Source organism: Capra hircus, chromosome 5 (genome assembly GCF_001704415.2).
Source record: "Capra hircus breed San Clemente chromosome 5, ASM170441v1, whole genome shotgun sequence".
Classification (NCBI taxonomy): domain Eukaryota; kingdom Metazoa; phylum Chordata; class Mammalia; order Artiodactyla; family Bovidae; genus Capra; species Capra hircus.
In genome coordinates, this window is record NC_030812.1 from 28,697,007 (window position 1) to 28,715,061 (window position 18,055).

At 39.0% G+C, this 18,055-nt stretch overlaps 1 protein-coding gene across 1 annotated transcript in view; it reads right to left on the reverse strand.

Moving 5' to 3' along the window:
- Positions 7,839 to 18,055, reverse strand: part of TMPRSS12 (transmembrane protease, serine 12) — a 29,468-nt gene continuing 19,251 nt past the window's right edge. The window contains exons 4-5 of the mRNA XM_018049023.1: positions 13,874 to 14,016; positions 7,839 to 8,090 (exon numbers count right to left, since the gene is read on the reverse strand). Of these exons, the coding sequence (XP_017904512.1) occupies positions 7,839 to 8,090; positions 13,874 to 14,016 (395 nt within the window). The remainder of the gene's footprint in view (positions 8,091 to 13,873; positions 14,017 to 18,055) is intronic.

An 18,055-nucleotide genomic window follows, 5' to 3' on the forward strand; every position in this document is an offset into this window, starting at 1 on the left:
GATAAAGGCTTGAGAAAGAAAAAAAGAGATGGAGAAATTGGAAAACATAAACTAAATGAAATGAGAGCGCTGAATATGAAATAGAAAAAGCGAAACAAGCTAGATAAAAGATCATCACATAGTCTAGTTGTTTTTAAATATGGCTGCTCATTGGAAACATATGTGGAGCTTTGGAGAAAAAAAATACCTGGACAGTTGTATTTTTCAAAAAATTTTCAAGATAATTCTGATACACATCTGTATTTTTAAAAGTGATTACATATTTTCCTATTGAATGGTAGTTTTGATGATACAGACTTCTATTATTTGTCCAATGACAAATCATATAATGGTACTAAGTGAGTAACAGGTGCATAATCAGAATAGTAAAAGATATTTATCAGTTTTCACAATCAATAGCCAGACAGAAAATAAAAGATAATTGCAACTTCAAGCTGTAATGGGAACATGATTAACCTAACAATATAGAATAATTACATACAATTTGGGGTGTTCAAGCAGAGTGATGTGGTAAGTGGAAGTGCATAGATGAACATGTTTTCACCTGTCCAGCTAGTCTATGTCTTTTGGTTGATACATTTAATCCATTTACATTTAAGGTAATTTTCAATGTTTACAATCCTATTACCATTTTCTTAATTGTTTTGAGTTTATTTTCTGTAGATCTTTTCCTTCTCTTGTGTTTCTTGCCTAGAGAAGTTCCTTTAGCATTTGTTGTAATGCTGGTTTGGTGATGCTGAATTCTGTTAACTTTTGTTTGTCTGGAAAGCTTTAAATTTCTCCATCAAATCTGAATGAGAATCTTTCTAGGTAGAATATTCTTGGTTGTAGGTTCTTCCTTTTCATCACTCTAAATATATTGTGCCATTCCTTTCTGGCGTATAGAGTTTCTGTTAAGAAATCAGATGATAACCTGATGGGAGTTCCCTTGTACATTGTTGTTTTTCCCTTGTTGCTTGTAATATTTTATCTTTGTCTTTAATTTTTGTCAGTTGGATTACTATGTGTCTGAGTGTGTTCCTCCTTGGATTTATCTTGCCTGGGACTCTGCGCTTCCTGGACTTGGTTGACTACTTCCTTTCCCATGTTCAGGAATTTTTGAGCTATTATCTCTTCAAATATTTTTTCAGGTCCTTTCTTCTTATTCTGAGATCTCTATAATGTGAATGTTGGTGCATTTCATGTTGTCCCAGAGGTCTTTTAGGGTGTCTTCATTTTTTTTTTCATTCTTTTTTCTATATTCTGTTTTGTGGTAGTGATTTCCACCATTCTATCCTCCAGGTCATTTATCTGTTCTTCTGCCTCAGTTAGTCTGCTATTGATTCCTTCTAGAGTATTATTCCTCTTGGCTTGTTCTTTAGTTCTTTGGTAAACATTTTTTGCCTCTTTTCCATTGTTTTCTAGAGATCCTGGATCATCTTCACTATCATTATTCTGAATACTTTTCCTGGAAGGTGGTCTATCTCCATTTCATTTAGTTGTTTTTCTGGGGTTTTATCTTGTCCTTCCATCTGGGACATAACTTCTGCTTTTTCCTCCTGATTAACTTTCCATAATGTGGTTTTTGTTCTAGCGGCTGTGGCATTGTGGTTCTTCTTGCTTCTTCTGTCTGCCTTGTGATGGAAGAAGCTAAGAGGCTTGTGTAAGCTTCCTAATGGGAAAGTGAAAGTCACTCAGTCATGCCCGACTCTGCAACCCCATGGACACTAAAGTCCATGGAATTCTCCAGGCCAGAATACTGGAGTGGCTAGCCTTTCCCTTCTCCAGAGGATCTTCCCAACCCAGGGATCGAACCCAGGTCTCCCACATTGCAGATGGATTCTTTACCAGCTGAGCCACAAGGAAAGCCCAAGAATACTGGAATGGGTAGCCTATCCCTTCTCCTGACCCAGAATTGAACTGGAGTCTCCTGCATTGCAGGCAGATTCTTTACCAGTTCAGTTCAGTCGCTCAGTCGTGTCCAACTCTTTGCAACCCCGTGAACCACAGCATGCCAGGCCTCCCTGTCCATCCCCACCTGGAGTTTACCCAAACTCATGTCCACTGAGTCAGTGATGCCATCCAATCATCTCATCCTCTGTCATCCCCTTCTCCTCCTGCCCTCAGTCTTTCCCAGCATCAGGGTCTTTCCAAAAGAGTCAGTTCTTCGCATCAGGTGCCCAAAGTATTGGAGTTTCAGCTTCAACATCAGTCCTTCCAATGAACACCCAAGACTGGTCTCCTTTAGGATGGACTGTTTGGATCTCCTTACAGTCCAAGGGACTCTCAAATCTTCTCAACACCACAGTTCAAAAGCATCAATTCTTTGGCGCTCAGCTTTCTTTATAGTCCAACTCTCACATCCATACATGACCACTGGAAAAACCATAGCCTTGACTAGATGGACCTTTGTTGGCAAAGTGATGTCTCTACTTTTGAATATGCTGTCTTTGTTGGTCATAACTTTCCTTCCAAGGAGTAAGCGTCTTTTAATTTCATGGCTGCAGTCACCATCTGCAGTGATTTTGGAGCCCCCCAAAATAAAGTCTGACACTGTTTCCACTGTTTCCCCATCTGTTTGCCTAGAAGTGATGCGACCAGATGCCATGATCTTTGTTTTCTGAATGTTGAGTTTTAAGCCAACTTTTTCACTCTCCTCTTTCACTTTCATCAAGAGACTCTTTAGTTGTTCTTCACTTTCTGCCATAAGGGTGGTGTCATCTGCACATCTGAAGTTATTGATATTTCTCCCAGCAATCTTGATTCCAGCTTATGCTTCTTCAAGCCCAGCATTTCTCATGATGTACTCTGCATATAAGTTAAATAAACAGGGTGACAATATACAGCCTTGACGTACTCCTTTGCCTATTCAGAACCAGTCTGTTGTTCCATGTCCAGTTCTAACTGTTGCTTCCTGACCTGCATACAGATTTCTCAAGAGGCAGGTCAGGTGGTCTGGTATTCCCATCTCTTTCAGAATTTTCCAGTTTATTATGATCCACACAGTCAAAGGCGTTGGCATAGTCAATAAAGCAGAAATAGATGTTTTTCTGAAATTCTCTTGCTTTTTCGATGATCCAGCAGATGTTGGCAGTTTGATCTCTGGTTCCTTTGCCTTTTCTAAAACTAGCTTGAACATCTGGAATTTCACAGTTCACATATTGCTGAAGCCTGGCTTGGAGCATTACTTTACTAGCATGTGAGATGAGTGCAATTGTGTGGTAGTTTGAGCATTCTTTGGCATTGCCTTTCTTTGGGATTGGAACGAAAACTGACTTTTTCCAGTCCTGTGGCCACTGGTGAGTTTTCCATATTTGCTGGCATATTGAGTGCAGCACTTTCACAGCATCATCTTTTAGGATTTGAAATAGCTCAACTGGAATTCCATCACCTCCACTAGCTTTGTTCCTAGTGATGCTTCCTAAGACCCACTTGACTTCACATTCCTGGATGTCTGGCTCTAGATGAGTGATCACATCATTGTGATTATCTGGGTCATGAAGATCTTTTTTGTACACGGATTCTTTACCAATTGACCCTCCCAAAAAAAACAGAAAAATAGAACTACTACCTAGTGGTTTAGTTGCTAAGTCTTGTCCAACTCTTGCAACCCCATGGGCTATAGCTAGCTAGGCTCCTCTGTCCATGGGATTCTCCAGGCAAGAATACTAGAGTGGGTTGCCATTTCTTTCTCTAGAGGATCTTCCTGATCCAGGAATCAAACCCAGGTCTCCTCCATTGCAGGCAGATTCTTTACCGACTTAGCTGTGAGAGAAGCCCCTCCTAATGCGAAGGACCAGGAAAAACTGAGTCTTGCTCTGGTGGGCAGAGCCTTGCTCAGTTTTTCTAGTAGTCATGTATGGATGTGAGGGTTGGACTATAAAGAAAGCTGAGTGCCGAAGAATTGATGCTTTTGAATTGTGGTGTTGGAGAAGACTCCTGAGAGTCCCTTGGACTGCAAGGAGATCAAACTAGTCAATCCTAAGTGAAATCAGTCCTGAATACTCATTGAAAGGGCTGATGCTGAAACTGAAACTCCAGTACTTTGACCACCTGATGTGAAGGACTGACTCCTTAGAAAAGACTCTAATGCTGGGAAAGATTGAAGGCAGGAGGAGAAGGGGATGACATAGAGGATGAGATGGTTGGATGGCATCACCAACTCGATGGACATGATTTTGAGCAAGCTCTGGAAGTTGGTGATGGACAGGGAGGCCTGGCGTGCTGCAGTCCATGAGGACGCAAAGAGTCAGACATGACAGAGTGACTGAACTGAACTGGGGTTTTGCTCCCGTCCTGTTGTTTGGCCTGAAGCAAGCCAGGCCTGGGGTTTGTGGGCTGTATGGTGAGGTTAATGGTGACCTCCAAGAGTGCTTATGCCTAGGGGGATCTTCCAGGACTGCTGCTGCCAGTATCCCCATCCCTGTGGTGAGCCCAAATGCAGAGGATTCTACAGGATAGTTGACTTGGACTCTATCACTGTTATGAAAGACAAAAAAGAATATAAAATAAGGACAGAGGAAACTATTTTAAATTAAAGGACATCGCAATGTGTGGAATTTGGATTATATGCTGGAGTAGGGCAGAGACTATAAAAACATTTTTAAGACAGGAAGATTGGAATACAGACCCTATATTAGATGGTATTAATAAATCATTGTTAAATTTCATTGGTGGGATAATGGTATTGTGATTCTTGCTCTTGGAAGATAATGTGTTGTATTTGCTTTCAGATTGTTAAACCAAAAAAAAACAAAAAAAAAAGTGTGTGTGTGGAGAGAGAAAAAAAATGTGCGAACAGGGCAAGAGTTTAATGTTTGGCGGATAAAGGTGGACAGTCATTGTACTCATCTCTCACCTTTGAGACTGAAAATTTTGAAAATAGCTGGGAAAAAATAATGCTTAAGAAGAGTACGTAAAAATCCTCCTTATAAATGAAATAGGCAGAACTTACGGTAGCTGCCTTTGCATAGTACGCCTATGTATGATTTTTTCTCTACTTATTTTCTCTACTTCAGATTTTGATGGTACAATATGAGGATAGCCTATTTCGGGAATTGGAAAAATAAATTAAAATTTATAATAGTACACTTTAATTTTTAATTTTAAAATTTTATAAAATATTTTATTTGCTGCGCCACACAGCTTGTGGGATCCTCTAGGGACTGAATCCAGACCACAGCAGTGACAGCACTGAGTCCCAACCACTGAAGCACCAGGGAATTGCCCTATTTTATACAGTTTTTAAGTGGCAACCCACTCCAGTACTCTTGCCTGGAAAATCCCATGGATGGAGGAGCCTGGTAGGCTGCAGTCCATGGGGTCGCTAAGAGTCGGACATGACTGAGTGACTTCACTTTCACTTTTCACTTTCACGTACTGGAGAAGGAAATGGCAACCCACTCCAGTATTCTTGCCTGGAGAATCCCAGGGACGGGGGAGCCTGGTGGGCTGCCATCTCTGGGGTCGCACAGAGTCGGACATAACTGAAGTGACTTAGCAGCAGCAGCATACAGTTTTTAAAGGTAACTTTCCACTTTCCACTGGGCTTCCCTGGTGGCTCAGAGGGTAAAGCGTCTGCCTACAATGCAGGAGACCTGGGTTTGATCCCTGGGTCAGGAAGATCCCCTGGAGAAGGAAATGACAACCCACTCCAGTACTCTTGCCTGGAAAATCCCATGGACTGAGAAGCCTGGTAGGCTACAGTCCATGGGGTCACAGAGTCGGGCACAACTGAGCGACTTCACTTCACTCCACTTTCCATTATGGAATATTGGCTATATTCCCTATGTTGCACAGGACATCCTTGAACCCATCTTATACCCAGTAGTTTGTACCTCCCACTCCCTACCTCTATATCGTCCTCACCCCAAACTGGTAACCACTATATCTGTGAGTCTACTTCTTTTATGTTAAAAATAATATACTTTAAAATTTGAGTTTATAAGTAATAACAAGTCCTTTGTTCTAGTAAATTTTTCAGATTTTGAAAGAAATAAAGTATCTATTGGATATATATATCTATATAATGAAAAGACCATATGAATCATGCGTGTGCTAAATTGCATCAGTCGTGTCCGACTCTGTACGACCATGTGGACAGTAGCCTGCCAGGCTCCTCTGTCCGTAGGATTCTGCAGGCAAGAATACTGGAGTGGGTTGCCATTTCCTCCTCCAGGAGATCTTCCCAACCCAGGGATCAAACCCGCATCACTTATATCTCCTGCATTGGCAGGTGGGTTCTTTACCCCTAGTGCTAGCAGGGATAATAAAAATAGGAACTGAGCACCTTCAGTATATCAAAACTTTGTATAATCAACTTGTTTAATCATCACAACACTGGTGCCAAGTAGGTGTCAATAATCGTCCCAACTCTTACAAATACTAAGTTAACAGAATGAAATTTGAAACAAAGCCTGTCTTAGGTTCCAAAATCTATCCTCTAATAGTCTCTCGTGGTGGAGAGAAATGTTATATAACTGAATTCTGGTTGGCTGAAATAAGTGAACTAAACTGGGCAAAAAGATAAGAGGTTGCAAATAATAGATGCTGCCTGATTAGATAGGCAGACCTAAGCAGTAAGTAGGACATACCTTTGAATTGAAAAGCAAGGATTTTCCCTCCAGTGCTGTCAATACATTCTGAAGAGTTTCTTAACATTAATATCCAGGGCTTATCAAGTGAATCCGAATGATAGTCAGGTAGAATAAACAGAAAATGACTAATGTATTATACTGATTGTTATAGAAGCATCACCCACTAATTCCTTATAAGACCTTGTCAATGGATAAATTAGGGTCTCCTTCAAAAAAGAAGAGTCAGTATCCCCTGAATGTTGCTCACATGTCTATGAAAAAGTCAGTTTTCTGCCTCTTGAACATTAAACTGCTGATGATCCCCAAGGGAATTAATTGATGGAAAACTCATGCTTACTTTCAGTTAAATCCTAAAATTAGGTTTAAGCTAAACAAAGCAAAACAACAAAAATACATGGTTTTAACTGGTTGAATGTTAAAAGGAAGGATGAGAAAATAATTACTTCTCCTTTATGCATGAGTTCTCCAGAGTTTAAGGGAGATTCTAATCCTGTTTTTTTTGTTTTAATAATTCATATTATAGATTAGTCATCATAAAGTTAATCCCAGGTTGGTATTCTTCCTTTCTAAGCATGCTTCTCAGTCATCTCACATTTAATTCAAGGGCCCAAGGAATACAGACTTTTAGCATGGGCTTCGAGAAAATAACGTTCAGAAAGTTGGTTATAACATTGCCAAAAAAAAAGTCTTAGTATACATTTCTAGATAAGAAGTAAATTATTTGGAGGTGTTTGCACCACAATTCTCTCTTGGCATCGGAAAGGAAGTATTAATATTAAATAGTTCTAATTAGAATTTGATTAATAGGCAGATACTTACTTCTTCAAATATCCTTTGAGAGTCAGAAACAAGATGATGATTCAAAAAATATATATCATACAACCAAATGTTTTTGAATAAAATAAAACCTAACTTAAAAGTTTTGATTAATTTAACAAAAACCAACTTTTCTTTTAATTATTAGCTCTTTATTATTTGACATTTATATACATAAAGTATATATTTAGCTGTTTATACAAACTCTAGGAAGATATTCCAAATGCAAAATTATGATTATAAAGTATAACAAGATACATCAAGGAAGAATGTGATTGAGTGCCAAATCTGTAATCACTTATCTAATATGTCACAATCCTTTTATTCCAAAAAATGTTCACATGAGAACTCTAGAATGGGCAATTATTTGTCAAAAGAATAAATGATTTTCATTATGTAGAACATGGAAAGGGACACGATGCAAAATAAAGATTCTTCAGAATTTTTTTATGGAGTTGCAAGTAAGACAGCAGAACCTAAGGCTATAAGGACCTGTCCAAGTAGAATATTTATATTAAATGTGCCTTTATTGCTTGACTGGTAGAGTTGCTCTGTCAGCCACTTTTGGTTGAAGGATGGTGCGCTATAGACACCAGGAAAATTTTTTCGACCACAGCCATATCCGTAACTGGTAATTCCCATTACAAAATATCGTTTACGTTCTGGTAGGTAGCACATTAATGGTCCACCACTATCACCCTATTAAAAAAGTCCCAAAATAGTATTAGTTACTTCCAGTAGTCTTTAAACAACAATAAATCTGGAATAAATTAATCACATTAATTATATATTTATATAAATATACATTTTTAACTTCTAACTTATAAAGATGCATAGATTTTCAGTTTTATATTCCAACTGAAACAGGTATTCAGTCTGGCCTGTTATTTTTGAGGAACCATATAGCTGGTGGATAAATTTTCCACCTGCATAGTTTAGAACCAAAATAGTATAAATCGAATTGTTTGGATTTTTTAATGTAGTTACTCAGGAGGAATATAATTTAGGAGTTGTGCAAAATACTATAAATATTGTCTATTAGAATACTTGTATTAATGCTATGTAGGAATGGTAGAACTAAGATATATAACGGATTCATTTAGGTGTGTGTGTGGTTTGCTAACTAGAGGACAGGAGTGAACGGGCATCTTGCAAGACACGGCATCTTTCTAAGTGTTGACATTAACTGGTGCAGGATCATAGGAATAAATAGCTAAGCATGCAATGCAGGAGACTGGGGTTCGATCCCTGAGTCAGAAAGATCCCCTGGAGAAGGGCATGGCAACCCACTCCAGTACTCTTGCCTGGAGAATTCCATGGACAGAGGAGCCTGGTGGGTTACAGTTCATGGGATCACAGAGTCAACATGACTGAGCAACTAACATTTAATAGTATTAAAATGACAAATCTTTGTCATAGTTTATACTAGACTGTTAACACACCAAAACACCATTACTGAAGAGTATTAATCATTCAAAACAATAAAGACTCTGAGATAACTGTTTAATGCTTAAAGTTTAAGGATCGTGTTTCTAACGTGTTTTCAAATTCTCTATATAAGGAAAGCATTAAAAAATTATTTTTTGACGATGAGAATGTTTCATTTATGAATGCAATTAAATTAGATTGAATTCTTCTATTCAGTAAGATTTTTAAGGAAAAGGATACCAGAAAGACAAACCCTGAAGAGCAGAAATCAAAGTGAGTAGGAAAAGATCAGAGCATGGGACACTGTTTGGGAGCGATGTGCTGGTAGATTTAGAAGCAGTAAGAAAAAAGAGGAATAAAGAAAGATTTAAAAGCTACAAGGGACAAAACAAAAAACGGATACATTTGATTTTGTAAAAAAAAAATCAAAGATGGGAATTCGCTGGTGGTCCAATGGTTGAAAATCCACCTGCTGATACAGGGGACATGGGTTTGAGCCCTGGTTCTGGAAAATTTCACAAGGTGCAGGGCAACTAAGCCTGTGTGCCGCAACTACTGAGCGCCTGCTCTGGAGCCTGCATGCTGCACCTACTGAAGCCTGCACCCGCTAGAGCCCGTGCCCTGTGACAAGAGAAGCCACTCCGGTAAGAAGCCTGTGCACTGCGACTAGAAAGCGTCCCGCGCTCGCTGCGACCGGAGGAGCCCATGTGCAGAAAGGAGACCCAGGGCAGCCAGAAACGAGCAGTGAGAGAGATTAAAAGCATGATGGGACTTCCCTGGTGGTCTAGTGGCTAAGACTCTGTGCTCCCGTCCAGGGGGCCTGAGTTCAATCCCTAGTCAGGGAACTAGATCCCACTTCCCAGATCTGAGAGTTCAATGGCCACAACTGAAGATCCCGCAATGAAGGCTGAAGATCCCCGAGTGCCACAATTTAGACCTAGCGCAGCCAAGTAAATATAAAAAAAAAAAAATCAAAGACAGCCCTTCCCTGGTGGCCCAGTGCAGGAGACACGGGTTGATCCTTAGTCAAGGAAGACCCCACATGCTGTGGAGAAACTAAGCCCATGTACCAGAACTACTGAGCTGGGAGCCGCATGTGCTGAGCCACGTGCCACAACTACTGAAGTCTGCATGCCTAGAGCTCTTGCTGTGCAACAAGAGAAGCACCACAATGGGAAGCCTGCACACTGCAACGAAGACTAGCTCCTACTCAACAACTAGAGTAAAGCCTGCGTAGCAGTGAAGACCCAGCACAGCCAAAAATAAAATCGTTTTTAAAAATCATTAAATGAAACAAACCACAGACATGGAAAATAAACTTATGATTACCACAGGGGAAAGGGATATAGAGAGGAATAAATTATTTAGAAGTATGGGATTCACAGATACAAACTGCTATACATAAAATAGATAAGCAACAAGGATTTCAGTATCTTGTCATAATAATAATGGAAAATAGTCTGGAAAAGTATACACATATTACTGAATCAATTTGCTGTACACCTGAAACTAATGCAGTATTGAAAATCAATTGTATTTCTATTTAAAAAAAGATAGACAATAACAAGTGCTGACAAGGAAGTGGAGAAATTAGAAACCCAGATAATCATGCTGGTGTGATCATTCACCTAGAGCCAGACATCCTGAAATGTGAAGTCAAGTGGGCCTTAGGAAGTATCACTAGGAACAAAGCTAGTGGAGGTGATGGAATTCCAGTTGAGCTATTTCAAATCCTAAAAGATGATGCTGTGAAAGTGCCGCACTCAATATGCCAGCAAATTTGGAAAACTCAGCAGAGGCCACAGGACTGGAAAAGATAGTTTTCATTCCAATCCCAAAGAAAGGCAATGCCAAAGAATGCTCAAACTACTGCACAATTGCACTCATCTCACTTCCCTGGTGGCTTAGAGGTTAAAGTGTCTGCCTGTAATGAGGGAGACCTGGGTTCGATCCTTGGGTTGGGAAGATCCTTTGGAGAAGGAAATGGCAACCCACTCCAGTATTCTTGCCTGGAGAATCCCATGGACAGAGGAGCCTGGTGGGCTACAGTCCACGGGGTCGCGAAGAGTAGGACACGACTGAGCGACTTCACTTTCACTTTCACATACTAGCAAAGTAATGCTCAAAATTCTCCAAGCCAGGCTTCATCAGTACATGGACTGTGAACTTCCAGATGTTCAGTCTGGTTTTAGAAAAGGCAGAGGAACCAGAGATCAAATTGCCAACATCTGCTGGATCATCGAAAAAGCAAGAGAGTTCCAGAAAAACATCTATTTCTGCTTTATTGACTATGCCAAAGCCTTTGACTGTTTGGATCACAATAAACTGTAGAAAATTCTGAAAGAGAAAGGAATACCAGACCACCTGACCTGCCTCTTGAGAAATCTGTATGCAGGCCAGGAAGCAACAGTTAGAACTGGACATGGAACAACAGAATGGTTCCAAATAGGAAAAGGAGTACGTCAACGCGTATATTGTCACCCTGCTTATTTAACTTATATGCAGAGTACATCATGAGAAACCCTGGGCTGGAAGAAGCATAAACTGGAATCAAGATTGCTGGGAGAAGTATCAATAACCTCAGATATGCAGATGACACCACCCTTATGGCAGAAAGTGAAGAACTAAAGAGCCTCTTGATGAAAGTGAAAGTGGAGAGGGAAAAAGTTAAAGCTCAACATTCAGAAAACTAAGATCATGGCATCTGATCCCATCACTTCATGGCAAATAGATGGGGACCCAGTGGAAACAGTGTCAGACTTTATTTTTGGGGGCTCCAAAATCACTGCAGATAGTGACTGCAGCCATGAAATTAAAAGACACTTGCTCCTTGGAAGGAAAGTTATGACCAACCTAGACAGCATATTAAAAAGCAGAGACATTACTTTGCCAACAAAGGTCCGTCTAGTCAAGGCTATGGTTTTTCTAGTAGTCATGTATAGATGTGAGAGTTGGACTATAAAGAAAGCTGAGCGCTGAAGAATTGATGCTTTTGAACTGTGGTGTTGGAGAAGACTGTTGAGAGTTCCTTGGACTGCAAGGAGCTCTAATCAGTCCATCCTAAAGGAAATCAGTCCTGAATATTCATTGGAAGGACTGATGTAAAGCTGAAACTCCAATATTTTGGCCACCTGATGCAAAGAGCTGACTCATTTGAAAAGACCCTGATTCTGGGAAAGACTGAAGGCGGGAGGAGAAGGGGACAACAGAGGATGAGATGGTTGGATGGCATCACCAACTCAATGAACATGAGTTTGAGTAAACTCTGGGAGTTGGTGATGGACAGGGAGGCCTGGCATGCTGCAGTCCATGGGGTCTCAAAGAGTCAGACTTGACTGAGCGACTGAACTGAACTGACACATTGCTGAGATGGCCAAAAGGCACATGAAAGGATGCTCAACATCACTAATTATCAATGTTAGAGAAATGCAAATCAAAACTACAATGAAATATCATCTCACACCAGTCACAATGGCCATCATCAGAAAATCTACAAAGAGTAAATACTGGAGAAGGTGTGGAGAAAAGGGAACTCTTCTACACTGTTAGTGGGACTGTAAATTGGTATAGCTACTGTGGAGAACAGTATAGAGGTTCCTTTAAAAATTAAAACTAGAACTACCATATGACTCAGCAATCCCACTCCTGGGCATACACCTAGAGAAAAATATATTTCAAAAAGATTACATGTACTGCAATGTTCGTTGCATCACTGTTTATAATAGCCTAGACACAGAAACAACCTACGTGTTCATCAACAGAGGAATGGGTAAAGAATATATGATACATATATACAATGGAATATTACTCAGCCATTAAAAAAGTAATGCTATTTGCAGCAACATGGATGAACCTAGAGACTGTCCTACTGAGTGAAGTAAGTCAGACACAGACAGATATATGATATTGCTTATATGTGAAATCTAAAAAAAAGGAGTACAAATGAACTTGGTTACAAAACAGAATTAGAGTCACAGATGTAGAAAACAAACTTATGGTTAACAGGGGATCAGAGAGGAGGGGTAAATTGGGAGATTGGGATTAACATATACACACGACTAAATTTAAAGCAGATAACTAAAGAACCTGCTGTATAGTATAGGGAACTCTACTCAATATTCTGTAATGACCTATATGAGGAAAGAACCTTTAAAAAGTGAATATACATGTGTGTGTGTGTATATATATATAACTGATTCACTTTGCTCTATACCTGAAACTAACACAACATTGCAAATCAACTATATTCCAATAAAAAACAGAAGAAGTCTCATATTGTTGCATAAGAATGTAAAATGGTGTAGGCACTTTGGAATACGTTTGACAGTTCTTTAAAATGTTAAGAATTGACTCAGCAGTTCCACTCCTAGGTAGAATTCCCAAGAGAAATAAAAACATACTTACACATAAAAACATGTACACAAATATTTATAGCCATGTTATTTGTAATAGCCAAAAAGGCAGAAATAGCTTAAATGTCCATCTACAAATGGATGGATGAATTAAATGTGACATGTCCAAACTATGGTATATTATTTGGCAATAAAATGAATAAGGTATTAATACATGCTATAATGGAGACGAACTTGAAAACATTATGCTAAGTAAAAGAACCTAGTCACAAAAGACCACATATTGAATGATCCTGTTCATAGGAAACTTCCAGAATAGGCAAATCTCTACAGACTAATGGTTGCCTTAATGGGAAGAGTTTTTTTTTTGGGGGGGGTGACAAAAGTGTTCTAAAAATTAGATTATGGTAATGGTTCACTACTCTAAATATAAAATCCCCCAATGAGTTTTATACTTTAAATGGGTGAACTGTAAATTGTATCTCAATAAAGGTGGTAATGAAAAGAAAAGATTCAAGGCAAATATTTCTTAGGTTGATTGTGATTGTAGAAACCAAGGAATTAGGCAAGCATGGAATAGTTAAAAAGGACAAAAATAATTTAGACTTGAGAATTAAGACTTCACCAGAAAGTGATCAAAGATTTGTTCAAGTTCCTTTCTGTCTTTAGAAAATATTGCTAAGGAAAAGTATTTGGTCTTACCCTGCAAGAATCAAAAATTCCATCTTCATCACCTGCACAAAATGAAGTGTTAGGAACTATACCCCCATAGCTCCTCTCAGAATTACAGAAACTTCGAGAAATATAATGCACTTCTGCTTCATGTAACTCTTTGGTAGCATTACCTATTAACAACAACAAAAAGAAATACCAGTTAAATTATTTTGGAGAGCAGACATTTTGACAGCAATATAAAATGTTCATGTTCAACAGGTTTTCTTTCCATAGTGACTGATTGAACAATTATGTAAAATTGTATCCAGATATGTATGCATGTATGAATGCCTGGAGATACGGTGAAAGAAAGTCGACCAAGTCTTAATGATAGTTATCTCTAGATAGTAGGAATTTCAGGTTACTTTTTAAAAAATCTTTGCTCTCTTATGTTTCTTGGAGGTCTCACAGAAGGATCTGTAGTGTTACAAAATAAAACTATAAAGATTATCAAGGGCTAAAGAGGTAAATGGGGTCGCAAAGAGTCAGACATGACTGAGCAACTGAATTGAACTGAGAGAGGTAAATGCTGAGGTCATTCTTATGTTGTAAGTTGTGAATAATTTTAATTAAGTTTTCTAATGACGCTGTCTTGCAAAATGTTGAATGTGAAAATAAAGCAGATTTCTAATTCATGTACTCCCCTAACTTCTCTGCTTATTCTTGAACATAAAGTGGTTCTTTGCTACAGAAAAGATAGGAAGATATAAGATAACACTTCAGATTATTCTAAGATTTATCCACAGAAAAGCTACTGTAACAGCAGCATCTTATACCATCAGGCTGTCTCAGAATTGCAGTTGTCATATGTGGAAGCTGAATATTTTATGTGCGCCACATTCTTCCTTAGCTTTTCAAGTAATAGACATTTTCCCCTTTACTGCAAATGGGAAAATGACCAAACCGTTCCATTTACAGAATCCCACTCTCCTGGAATTAGTCTAGAGGTGATTATATTTGGTATAAGCCTCGTCAATTGGAATACGTATCCAGCTTTTTTAACTGGAGGTGCCAGAGAAGAATCTGTTTCACCCTAGTCACATGGTTAGGTATTAATATAAGTTCAAATTAGCCTGCAGCCATACTTCCACATTTATGAGGACAGGCAGCCTGAGAAAGTAAAGTCAACATGGATAGAGAATAAGAAAAGGAAATAAAAATAAAGTATATCTAATGACATCCAAATTCCTGGATCAAGGCTTCCTAGAGGAAAGATGCATTTCTACCCTTTGTTTTCAAATAATTAAAGTAATACTGGCTGTATATAAAAGAGTATATGTAACATAGACGTTAACCAGATATAATAATGAAATCAACATCTGTAAACCTACCACCTGATTTATGAACAATACTAATCCAATGTGATATTGGTGTAGGGTTATTGAAAATAACTAGAGATTTTTGAAGTGAATAGGAGGAGAAAGACAGTCCAGGAATAGATGCCTGTGTTTTCTGTTCTGTTCCGCTGGTTACTTAGAATATCCTTGCAAAGATACAATACTGATCAATTACAAACACCCTCTTCCAAAAACACAAGAGAAGACTCCACACATGGACACCACCAGATAGTAAATACCGAAATCAGATTGATTTTATTCTTTGCACAAAGATGAAGAAACTCTATATATATAGTCAGCAAAAACAAGACTGGGAGCTGACTGCGGCTCAAACCACGAACTCCTTAATGCCAAATTCAGACTTATATTGAAGAAAGTAGGGAAAACCACTAGGCTATTCAGGTATGACCTAAATCAGATCCCTTATGATTATACACTAGAAGTGACAAACAGATTCAAGGGATTAGATCTGATAGACAGTGCCTGAAGAACTATGAACAGAGGTTCTTGACATTGTACAGGAGGCAGTGATCAAGACCATCCCCAAGAAAAAGAAATGCAAGAAGGCAAAATGGTTGTCTGAGGAGGCCTTACAAATAGCTGAGAAAAGAAGAGAAACAAAAAACAAAGGAGAAAAGGAAAGATTTGAATGCAGAGTTCCAAAGAGGAGAGATAAGAGAGCCTTCCTCAGTGATCAGTGCAAAGAAATAGAGGAAAACAATAGAATGGGAAAGACTAGAGATCTCTTCAAGAAAATTAGAGATACCGAGGGAACATTTCATGCAAAGATGGACACAATAAAGGACAGAAATGGTATGGACCTAACAGAAGCAGATAAGAAGAGGTGGCAAGATTACACAGAAGAACTATACAAAAAAGACCTTCATGACTTAGATAGCCATGATGTTGTGATCACTCACCTAGAGCCAGACATCTTGGAATGCAAAGTCAAGTGGGTCTTAGGAAGCATCACTATGAACAAAGCTAATGGAGGTGATGGAATGCCCACTAAGCTATTTCAAACCCTAAAAGATGATGCTGTGAAAGTGCTGCACTCAATATGCCAGCAAATTTGGAAAACTCAACAGCAGCCACAGGACTGCAAAAGGTCAGTTTTCAAAATGCCAAAGAATGTTCAAACTACCGCAGAATTGCACTCATCTCACACACTAGCAAAGTAATACTCAAAATTCTCAAGCCAGGCTTCAGCAGTACATGAACCATGAACTTCCAGATGTTCAATCTGGTTTTAGAAAAGGCAGAGGAACAAGAGATCAAATTGCCAACATCTGCTGGATCATCAAAAAAGCAAGAGAGCTCCAGAAAAACATCTCCTTCTGCTTTACTGACTAGGCCAAAGCCTTTGACTGTGTGGATCACAACAAACTGTGGAAAATTCTGAAAGAGACGGGAATACCAGACCACCTGGCCTGCCTCTTGAGAAATCTGTATATAGGTCAGGAAGCAACAGTTGGAACTGGACATGGAACAACAGACTGGTTCCAAATAGGGAAAGGCTGTATATTGTCGCCCTGCTTATTTGACTTATATGCAGAGTACATCATGAGAAACGCTGGGCTGGAGGAAGCACAAGCTGGAATCAAGATTGCTGGGAGAAATATCAATAACCTCAGATATGCAGATGACACCACCCTTATGGCAGAAAGTGAAGAACAACTAAAGAGCCTTTTGATGAGGGCAAAAGAGGAGAGTGAAAAAGTTGACTTAAAGCTCAACATTCAGAAAACAAAGATCATGGCATCTGGTCCCATCACTTCATGGGAAATGGATAGGGAAACAATGGAAACAGTGAGAGACTTTATTTTGGGGGGCTCCAAAATCATTGTAGATGGTGACTGCAGCCATGAAATTAAAAGATGCTTGCTCCGTGGAAGAAAAGTTATGACCAACCTAGACAGCATATTAAAAAGCAGAGACATTACTTTGCCAACAAAGGTCTGTCTAGTCAAAGCTATGGTTTTTCCAGAAGTTATATATGGATGTGACAGTTGTACTATAAAGAAAGCTGAGCACCAAAGAATTGGTGCTTTTGAACTGTGGTGTCAGAGAAGACTGTTGAGAGTCCCTTGGACTACGAGGAGCTCCAACCAGTCCATCCTAAAGGAAATAAGTCCTGAATATTCATTGAAAGGACTGATGCTAAAGCTGAAACTCCAATATTTTGGCCACCTGATGCGAAGAGCTGACTATTGGAAAAGACCCTGATACTGGGAAAGATTGAAGGTGGGAGGAGAAGGGGACAACAGAGGATGAGATGGTTGGATGCCATCACTGAGTCAATGGACATGAGTTTGAGTAAACTTCCCTGGTTATAGACAGAGAAGCCTGGCATCCATGGGGTCGCAAAGAGTCGGACACAACTGAGTGACTGAACTGATATACATTATTATATAGTTATAAGGATTTAAGATTTTTATTTCTTCTTTGACATAGGAGCTATTTAGTAGTATATTTTAAATTTTTCAAATGTGTGATTTAAATTTTGGGGGGTCATTTTTAAAGAAGCTTTATTTATGTTTAATTTACATAACAATTCTCACACTGTAAGAAAGCAGCTCAATGATTTTTTGTAAATTTATACCAGGCCCACATCCAGTTTTAGGATACTTCCACTTCAATGAGTCCTCTCCATGCCAACTGCAGTCAGTTCTCACTTCCAGCCTCACCCTCAGAAAATGACTGATAGGATTTCTGTCTCTGTAGGTTTGCCTTTTCTAGGAATTTTGTATAAATATATCAGTTGATCATAAACATAAGTTGGGTTGTTTGGGGGTTTTTTTGGACTCTGTATTGTGTTCCATTGATCTCTGCT